Source organism: Paramormyrops kingsleyae, unplaced genomic scaffold, assembly GCF_048594095.1.
Source record: "Paramormyrops kingsleyae isolate MSU_618 unplaced genomic scaffold, PKINGS_0.4 ups27, whole genome shotgun sequence".
NCBI lineage: Eukaryota > Metazoa > Chordata > Actinopteri > Osteoglossiformes > Mormyridae > Paramormyrops > Paramormyrops kingsleyae.
The window spans coordinates 790,191-800,732 of NW_027325965.1; the positions used below are offsets into that span (position 1 = coordinate 790,191).

At 42.3% G+C, this 10,542-nt stretch overlaps 1 protein-coding gene across 1 annotated transcript; it reads right to left on the bottom strand.

The window, feature by feature from the left end:
- Nucleotides 1-530: 530 nt before the first annotated feature.
- On the bottom strand, nt 531-8,247 carry LOC140583975 (uncharacterized). Its single transcript, XM_072707901.1, has 2 exons — nt 7,454-8,247; nt 531-920 (listed from the first exon to the last, which is right to left on the bottom strand). Exon 1 carries the CDS (start codon nt 8,181-8,183, stop codon nt 7,476-7,478), a length of 708 nt encoding a protein of 235 aa, XP_072564002.1. The 5' UTR covers nt 8,184-8,247; the 3' UTR covers nt 531-920; nt 7,454-7,475.
- Nucleotides 8,248-10,542: the final 2,295 nt, after the last annotated feature.

Below are 10,542 nucleotides of genomic sequence, written 5' to 3' on the forward strand. Positions count from 1 at the left end.
GGAAGCACACAGACACGTTGGCCAGCTGTCCTATTCAACTACTTTTTGGTCATTTATTAAGTAACTGACTAATATTTTCCTGCGGGATCTTCTAATTATGTTGAAACAAAAATGTAACTTACAGCGTAAAAACATGGAATCCAGTCAGAAGCGCATGGGCCTCTTGTGCGGTGGAGGAGAACTTGAGCCGCTGGTGTCGTCGGGCTCGGCCTTGCGCTTCCTCTGACTGGTGCCAGCGGGCCTCTGAGGAGGCCTCTCCTCCTGCCTCACGCCCCATGTTCGCAGAGAACTGCTCACATGCACGGAGACATGCACGGACATGAGCACGGTGTGGTCATCACCGTAGTCCGTAATGCCCCAGAGTCCCTCGTGGATGCTGAGCTCATCCAGCTTCCGCAGGTAGTTGCGGCCTTCGATCTCAAGCTGCTGCCACGTGCTGTTAGGGCCCACAGGGATCCAGAAGGTGGAGCTGGAGGGCTCAGCATGTTCTGGCTCAATCTGACTTCCAGGTTGAGTGTCAGAAGCCACAGATAAGGATGGAGATGAGGGCTCATCTTCACCCCAGGCCAAGGGGAGAGCCTCAGGAAGCCCATTAGCATCCTCAGTCGTGGATGCTGGAGCTGCAGTGAAAGCCTCCCTTCTAGAGCTGGGTGATGGCAGCTCCCGTCCGTAATGGTCATCCTCCTCAGCTGGTGATTCTCCATCCCCATGCTGGACACCAGTCTCTGTACCATGATGTACCACTTGCAGCCGTGCAGTTGCTACGTGCAATAGGCTGGGATCCAACTCCTCCCCAGTGAGCCGCCAATAAAATGAAGTGACACTGAGGGCCAGAGACTGCAAGTTCTCCATGGTCAATTGGCTCCTCTCGAAGTTCACGACCAGAATGGAGATGAACTTGTCCTCCACAAACTCATGAACTGGGACAAAATGGAACACAGAGAGATATATAAGAACATGACAATAACTGGATAAATACTCTACTACAAAATCAGTTTAAAATGAGTCCATGGGCTTCAGATTGTCAGATAAATGAAATAATGTGAATTACCGATAAAGCTAAGAAAGCTAAACCAGAAGACAACATCCATGCATACGCTTACTCTCACACATATCCAAATGAATAAATATTAAATGAAACACATTTAGTCCTGCACTTTTGTCACTAACAGTGATCTTGCTTTTCATTTTCTTATTATTTAAACAAGATGAGCAAGAATGGGAGACAGAAGGGGAGTATAACGAATGGCATTTCCTATCACATCGTTACATTTTCTCATTTTAAAGCTCTGCTTCCAATGTATCCGTTTGCAGTTCAAAATACATTCGTTTCTGTAGATAAAAGTTGAATTTTTCAACAGGTCGGTTATTTTACCACGAAAACCAAAGGTGTTACTTATCAGCTTTACCTCAAGACTAACAAGCATTAGGCCAATGCAGACTTGGCCGTTCATTTCGTCTGTCACATACCGGGAGCTACAACTTTATTATCATTTAATCACTATAATCATTAATACCTTCTGGATCCATGTTCTCCACGTTTAAGGAGTGATGGATTCGAAATCTCATCGAGTAACGGTCCTTTATCTCAACTATCTGCACCATTTTGCCAAGAGCGAGAGTTTGCGCATCCAGAAAGTTTAACCGTTTTTGTTTTATTTCAAACTGCCTTCATTGACCGGAAACCGTAAATATTTTAAACTCTGCGCTAAGACACATTCGCATGGCGTTAGTTTTACCGATTCTGACGGGATAAGAAACGTGCGCAATTTCTCAAAATTACCACACAGTGGAGAATTAATGCCGGCAGGATCTTACTGTCTACAAAGCAAGTTCAATGCAAGTATAACCTTCACAAGTAAGACGAAGCATGGCGGCGGAAAAGAACAACATTTTTATTTTACAATTACTTCAAAATTAGGAACAAAAATATGACCAAAAATTCTTTAGTTTGACATGTGATCAAAATACAGAGTAAACTAATACATGATAGCATGCATGCAAAAGATCAACGGCAGAACAGGGACTTTTAACGTTGTCTGCATTAAAAAGGAATTAACCATCCCTCTCAATATAAAATTGGGATAATTTTTTTCTCTTCAGAGGCCTCCATAGAATAGTGCATCCATCCCCTCACTCATGTGTATAGAGACGTATCCTAAGGCTCTGTCAGCAACATTCAGATCAACAACAGCATCAACAATTTCACAGCTAGTTTTAAAACTTGCTTAAACGCACAGTGATTGCAGAAAATGATAAACAAATTAGGTAATATTAATTAAATTATTAAATTGTGCAGATTAATAGTCAGAAAAGGTTATTGAATTTTACATTATGATAAATGAGAACTATACTTGATTACTAATTATTGTTAACTAATTTACTGTATGAATTTTTCCCCCTCGTTGTTAAAAATCATTATATGTCAGGGTGCCAGTCAGTGGAAGCACACAGACACGTTGGCCAGCTGTCCTATTCAACTACTTTTTGGTCATTTATTAAGTAACTGACTAATATTTTCCTGCGGGATCTTCTAATTATGTTGAAATAAAAATGTAACTTACAGCGTAAAAACATGGAATCCAGTCAGAAGCGCATGGGCCTCTTGTGCGGTGGAGGAGAACTTGAGCCGCTGGTGTCGTCGGGCTCGGCCTTGCGCTTCCTCTGACTGGTGCCAGCGGGCCTCTGAGGAGGCCTCTGCTCCTGCCTCACGCCCCATGTTCGCAGAGAACTGCTCACATGCACGGAGACATGCACAGACATGAGCACGGTGTGGTCATCACCGTAGTCCGTAATGCCCCAGAGTCCCTCGGGGATGCTGAGCTCATCCAGCTTCCGCAGGTAGTTGCGGCCTTCGATCTCAAGCTGCTGCCATGTGCTGTTAGGGCCCACAGGGATCCAGAAGGTGGAGCTGGAGGGCTCAGCATGTTCTGGCTCAATCTGACTTCCAGGTTGAGTGTCAGAAGCCACAGATAAGGATGGAGATGAGGGCTCATCTTCACCCCAGGCCAAGGGGAGAGCCTCAGGAAGCCCATTAGCATCCTCAGTCGTGGATGCTGGAGCTGCAGGGGAAGCCTCCCTTCTAGAGCTGGGTGATGGCAGCTCCTGTCCGTAATGGTCATCCTCCTCAGCTGGTGATTCTCCATCCCCATGCTGGACACCAGTCTCTGTACCATGATGTACCACTTGCAGCCGTGCAGTTGCTACGTGCAATAGGCTGGGATCCAACTCCTCCCCAGTGAGCCGCCAATAAAATGAAGGGACACTGAGGGCCAGAGACAGCAAGTTCTCCATGGTCAGTGGGCTCCTCTCGAAGTTCACGACCAGAATGGAGATGAACTTGTCCTCCACAAACTCATGAACTGGGACAAAATGGAACACAGAGAGATATATAAGAACATGACAATAACTGGATAAATACTCTACTACAAAATCAGTTTAAAATGAGTCCATGGGCTTCAGATTGTCAGATATATGAAATAATGTGAATTACCGATAAAGCTAAGAAAGCTAAACCAGAAGACAAGATCCATGCATACGCTTACTCTCACACATATCCAAATGAATAAATATTAAATGAAACACATTTAGTCCTGCACTTTTGTCACTAACAGTGATCTTGCTTTTCATTTTCTTATTATTTAAACAAGATGAGCAAGAATGGGAGACAGAAGGGGAGTATAACGAATGGCATTTCCTATCACATCGTTACATTTTCTCATTTTAAAACTCTGCTTCCAATGTATCCGTTTGCAGTTCAAAATACATTCGTTTCTGTAGATAAAAGTTGAATTTTTCAACAGGTCGGTTATTTTACCTCGAAAACCAAAGGTGTTACTTATCAGCTTTACCTCAAGACTAACAAGCATTAGGCCAATGCAGACTTGGCCGTTCATTTCGTCTGTCACATACCGGGAGCTACAACTTTATTATCATTTAATCACTATAATCATTAATACCTTCTGGATCCATGTTCTCCACGTTTAAGGAGTGATGGATTCGAAATCTCATCGAGTAACAGTCCTTTATCTCAACTATCTGCACCATTTTGCCAAGAGCGAGAGTTTGCGCATCCAGAAAGTTTAACCGTTTTTGTTTTATTTCAAACTGCCTTCATTGACCGGAAACCGTAAATATTTTAAACTCTGCGCTAAGACACATTCGCATGGCGTTAGTTTTACCGATTCTGACGGGATAAGAAACGTGCGCAATTTCTCAAAATTACCACACAGTGGAGAATTAATGCCGGCAGGATCTTACTGTCTACAAAGCAAGTTCAATGCAAGTATAACCTTCACAAGTAAGACGAAGCATGGCGGCGGAAAAGAACAACATTTTTATTTTACAATTACTTCAAAATTAGGAACAAAAATATGACCAAAAATTCTTTAGTTTGACATGTGATCAAAATACAGAGTAAACTAATACAGTACATGATAGCATGCATGCAAAAGATCAACGGCAGAACAGGGACTTTTAACGTTGTCTGCATTAAAAAGGAATTAACCATCCCTCTCAATATAAAATTGGGATAATTTTTTTCTCTTCAGAGGCCTCCATAGAATAGTGCATCCATCCCCTCACTCATGTGTATAGAGACGTATCCTAAGGCTCTGTCAGCAACATTCAGATCAACAACAGCATCAACAATTTCACAGCTAGTTTTAAAACTTGCTTAAACGCACAGTGATTGCAGAAAATGATAAACAAATTAGGTAATATTAATTAAATTATTAAATTGTGCAGATTAATAGTCAGAAAAGGTTATTGAATTTTACATTATGATAAATGAGAACTATACTTGATTACTAATTATTGTTAACTAATTTACTGTATGAATTTTTCCCCCTCGTTGTTAAAAATCATTATATGTCAGGGTGCCAGTCAGTGGAAGCACACAGACACGTTGGCCAGCTGTCCTATTCAACTACTTTTTGGTCATTTATTAAGTAACTGACTAATATTTTCCTGCGGGATCTTCTAATTATGTTGAAATAAAAATGTAACTTACAGCGTAAAAACATGGAATCCAGTCAGAAGCGCATGGGCCTCTTGTGCGGTGGAGGAGAACTTGAGCCGCTGGTGTCGTCGGGCTCGGCCTTGCGCTTCCTCTGACTGGTGCCAGCGGGCCTCTGAGGAGGCCTCTGCTCCTGCCTCACGCCCCATGTTCGCAGAGAACTGCTCACATGCACGGAGACATGCACGGACATGACCACGGTGTGGTCATCACCGTAGTCCGTAATGCCCCAGAGTCCCTCGGGGATGCTGAGCTCATCCAGCTTCCGCAGGTAGTTGCGGCCTTCGATCTCAAGCTGCTGCCATGTGCTGTTAGGGCCCACAGGGATCCAGAAGGTGGAGCTGGAGGGCTCAGCATGTTCTGGCTCAATCTGACTTCCAGGTTGAGTGTCAGAAGCCACAGATAAGGATGGAGATGAGGGCTCATCTTCACCCCAGGCCAAGGGGAGAGCCTCAGGAAGCCCATTAGCATCCTCAGTCGTGGATGCTGGAGCTGCAGGGGAAGCCTCCCTTCTAGAGCTGGGTGATGGCAGCTCCTGTCTGTAATGGTCATCCTCCTCAGCTGGTGATTCTCCATCCCCATGCTGGACACCAGTCTCTGTACCATGATGTACCACTTGCAGCCGTGCAGTTGCTACGTGCAATAGGCTGGGATCCAACTCCTCCCCAGTGAGCCGCCAATAAAATGAAGGGACACTGAGGGCCAGAGACAGCAAGTTCTCCATGGTCAGTGGGCTCCTCTCGAAGTTCACGACCAGAATGGAGATGAACTTGTCCTCCACAAACTCATGAACTGGGACAAAATGGAACACAGAGAGATATATAAGAACATGACAATAACTGGATAAATACTCTACTACAAAATCAGTTTAAAATGAGTCCATGGGCTTCAGATTGTCAGATAAATGAAATAATGTGAATTACCGATAAAGCTAAGAAAGCTAAACCAGAAGACAAGATCCATGCATACGCTTACTCTCACACATATCCAAATGAATAAATATTAAATGAAACACATTTAGTCCTGCACTTTTGTCACTAACAGTGATCTTGCTTTTCATTTTCTTATTATTTAAACAAGATGAGCAAGAATGGGAGACAGAAGGGGAGTATAACGAATGGCATTTCCTATCACATCGTTACATTTTCTCATTTTAAAACTCTGCTTCCAATGTATCCGTTTGCAGTTCAAAATACATTCGTTTCTGTAGATAAAAGTTGAATTTTTCAACAGGTCGGTTATTTTACCTCGAAAACCAAAGGTGTTACTTATCAGCTTTACCTCAAGACTAACAAGCATTAGGCCAATGCAGACTTGGCCGTTCATTTCGTCTGTCACATACCGGGAGCTACAACTTTATTATCATTTAATCACTATAATCATTAATACCTTCTGGATCCATGTTCTCCACGTTTAAGGAGTGATGGATTCGAAATCTCATCGAGTAACAGTCCTTTATCTCAACTATCTGCACCATTTTGCCAAGAGCGAGAGTTTGCGCATCCAGAAAGTTTAACCGTTTTTGTTTTATTTCAAACTGCCTTCATTGACCGGAAACCGTAAATATTTTAAACTCTGCGCTAAGACACATTCGCATGGCGTTAGTTTTACCGATTCTGACGGGATAAGAAACGTGCGCAATTTCTCAAAATTACCACACAGTGGAGAATTAATGCCGGCAGGATCTTACTGTCTACAAAGCAAGTTCAATGCAAGTATAACCTTCACAAGTAAGACGAAGCATGGCGGCGGAAAAGAACAACATTTTTATTTTACAATTACTTCAAAATTAGGAACAAAAATATGACCAAAAATTCTTTAGTTTGACATGTGATCAAAATACAGAGTAAACTAATACATGATAGCATGCATGCAAAAGATCAACGGCAGAACAGGGACTTTTAACGTTGTCTGCATTAAAAAGGAATTAACCATCCCTCTCAATATAAAATTGGGATAATTTTTTTCTCTTCAGAGGCCTCCATAGAATAGTGCATCCATCCCCTCACTCATGTGTATAGAGACGTATCCTAAGGCTCTGTCAGCAACATTCAGATCAACAACAGCATCAACAATTTCACAGCTAGTTTTAAAACTTGCTTAAACGCACAGTGATTGCAGAAAATGATAAACAAATTAGGTACTATTAATTAAATTATTAAATTGTGCAGATTAATAGTCAGAAAAGGTTTTTCAATTTTACATTATGATAAATGAGAACTATAGGTGATTACTAATTATTGTTAACTAATTTACTGTATGAATTTTTCCCCCTGGTTGTTAAAAATCATTATATGTCAGGGTGCCAGTCAGTGGAAGCACACAGACACGTTGGCCAGCTGTCCTATTCAACTACTTTTTGGTCATTTATTAAGTAACTGACTAATATTTTCCTGCGGGATCTTCTAATTATGTTGAAATAAAAATGTAACTTACAGCGTAAAAACATGGAATCAAGTCAGAAGCGCATGGGCCTCTTGTGCGGTGGAGGAGAACTTGAGCCGCTGGTGTCGTCGGGCTCGGCCTTGCGCTTCCTCTGTCTGGTGCCAGCGGGCCTCTGAGGAGGCCTCTCCTCCTGCCTCACGCCCCATGTTCGCAGAGAACTGCTCACATGCACGGAGACATGCACGGACATGACCACGGTGTGGTCATCACCGTAGTCCGTAATGCCCCAGAGTCCATCGTAGATGCTGAGCTCATCCAGCTTCCGCAGGTAGTTGCGGCCTTCGATCTCAAGCTGCTGCCACGTGCTGTTAGGGCCCACAGGGATCCAGAAGGTGGAGCTGGAGGGCTCAGCATGTTCTGGCTCAATCTGACTTCCAGGTTGAGTGTCAGAAGGCACAGATAAGGATGGAGATGAGGGCTCATCTTCACCCCAGGCCAAGGGGAGAGCCTCAGGAAGCCCATTAGCATCCTCAGTCGTGGATGCTGGAGCTGCAGGGGAAGCCTCCCTTATAGAGCTGGATGATGGCAGCTCCTGTCCGTAATGGTCATCCTCCTCAGCTGGTGATTCTCCATCCCCATGCTGGACACCAGTCTCTGTACCATGATGTACCACTTGCAGTCGTGCAGGTGCTACATGCAATAGGCTGGGATCCAGCTCCTCCCCAGTGAGCCGCCAATAAAATGAAGGGACACTGAGGGCCAGAGACTGCAAGTTCTCCATGGTCAGTGGGCTCCTCTCGAAGTTCACGACCAGAATGGAGATGAACTTGTCCTCCAAAAACTCATGAACTGGGACAAAATGGAACACAGAGAGATATATAAGAACATGACAATAACTGGATAAATACTCTACTACAAAATCCGTTTAAAATGAGTCCATGGGCTTCAGATTGTCAGATAAATGAAATAATGTGAATTACCGATAAAGCTAAGAAAGCTAAACCAGAAGACAACATCCATGCATACGCTTACTCTCACACATATCCAAATGAATAAATATTAAATGAAACACATTTAGTCCTGCACTTTTGTCACTAACAGTGATCTTGCTTTTCATTTTCTTATTATTTAAACAAGATGAGCAAGAATGGGAGACAGAAGGGGAGTATAACGAACGGCATTTCCTATCACATCGTTACATTTTCTCATTTTAAAACTCCGCTTCCAATGTATCCGTTTGAGGTTCTAAATACATTCATTTCTGTAGATAAAAGTTGAATTATTCAACCGGTCGGTTATTTTACCTCGAAAACCAAATGTGTTACTTATCAGCTTTACCTCAAAACTAACAAGCATTAGGCCAATGCAGACTTGGCCGTTCATTTCGTTTGTCACATACCAGGAGCTACAACTTTATTATCATTTAATCATTATAATCATTAATACCTTCTGGATCCATGTTCTCCACGTTTAAGGAGTGATGGATTCGAATTCTCATCGAATAACAGTCCTTTATCTCGACTATCTGCACCATCTTGCCAAGAGCGAGAGTTTGCGCATCCAGAAAGTTTAAACGTTTTTGTTTTATTTCAAACTGCCTTCATTGACCGGAAACCGTAAATATTCTAAACTCTGCGCTAAGACACATTCGCATGGCGTTAGTTTTACCGATTCTGACGGGATAAGAAACGTGCGCAATTTCTCAAAATTACCACACAGTGGAGAATTAATGCCGGCAGGATCTTACTGTCTACAAAGCAAGTTCAATGCAAGCATAACCTTCACAAGTAAGACGAAGCATGGCGGCGGAAAAGAACAACATTTTTATTTTACAATTACTTCAAAATTAGGAACAAAAATACGACCAAAAATTCTTTAGTTTGACATGTGATCAAAATACAGAGTAAACTAATACATGATAGCATGCATGCAAAAGATCAACGGCAGAACAGGGACTTTTAACGCAGTCTGCATTAAAATGGAATTAACCATCCCTCTCAATATAAAATTGGGATAATTTTTTCTCTTCAGAGGCCTCCATAGAATAGTGCATCCATCCCCTCACTCATCTGTATGAAGACGTATCCTAAGGCTCCGTCAGCAACATTCAGATCAACAACAGCATCAACAATTTCACAGCTAGTTTTAAATCTTGCTTTAACGCACAGTGATTGCAGAAAATGATAAACAAATTAGGTAATATTAATTAAATTATTAAAATGTGCAGATTAATAGTCAGAAATGGTTTTTGAATTTTACATCATGATAAATGAGAACTATACGTGATTACTAATTATTGTTAACTAATTTACTGTATGAATTTTTCCCCCTCGTTGTCACGGTGCCAGTCAGTGGAAGAACACAGACACGTTGGCCAGCTGTCCTATTCATTCAGCCAATCTAGTAGAGAATTCAGCACCACGGACAGTGACCTGTGTTACTATGACATCAGGTTCCTTCATTGGCTCTATATGTTTTTCTAGAAATAACTAAATGGCTCTGTTGCAGAAATTTCCAGCCATAGACTTGGTTCCTGTATGAAGAGGATATTTTATTTTTACTCAGACCTACAGAAAACCAGCTCTGCACACGATCTCCCCTTTACTGCTGGAGCAGGGCACACGCAGATCAACAAGTGACAATGCAGCAAATACAGATGAACAATTTCTCACAGCTTCAGAAGGAGTCAGATTACTTTGTAATTCAGAGTTTGTCTAAGACTTCTGCTAGAACATTTTGTGCACTTGAGCCTACTTTCAAAATGTATGGCACCTGGGTCTACTAAAACAAGGTGATGCTGCCTGAACCACCAACCAAGGCTGGGGAGGAAAGGGAGGAATACTAGCCAAAGCAAGGAAGAAAAGCAGCCCACCCTATCTCATGGTCATGAATACAAGAGTTAGGGAGTGTTATGAAGAAGACACCACACTTAAGACCACACAGTGAATTACACCAGAGAGAGTTATTGCATTCTAGCTGTGTTACGTAACATTCCTCAGCCTTCGGTTTTTTCCACACTATGAAGGACATAATTCAGGGTGACAAACAAAACAGCGGAACTGTAGGGCAGCCATTTATTTGTTTCAGTAGTTTTAAGAAAACTTGAACATACCTGTAAAATGTTTGTTTTGCTTAGATAT

Bases quoted from the DNA above. Each gene is read 5' to 3' on its own strand.
- LOC140583975 (XM_072707901.1), bottom strand. From the start codon at position 8,183: ATGGAGAACTTGCAGTCTCTGGCCCTCAGTGTCCCTTCATTTTATTGG.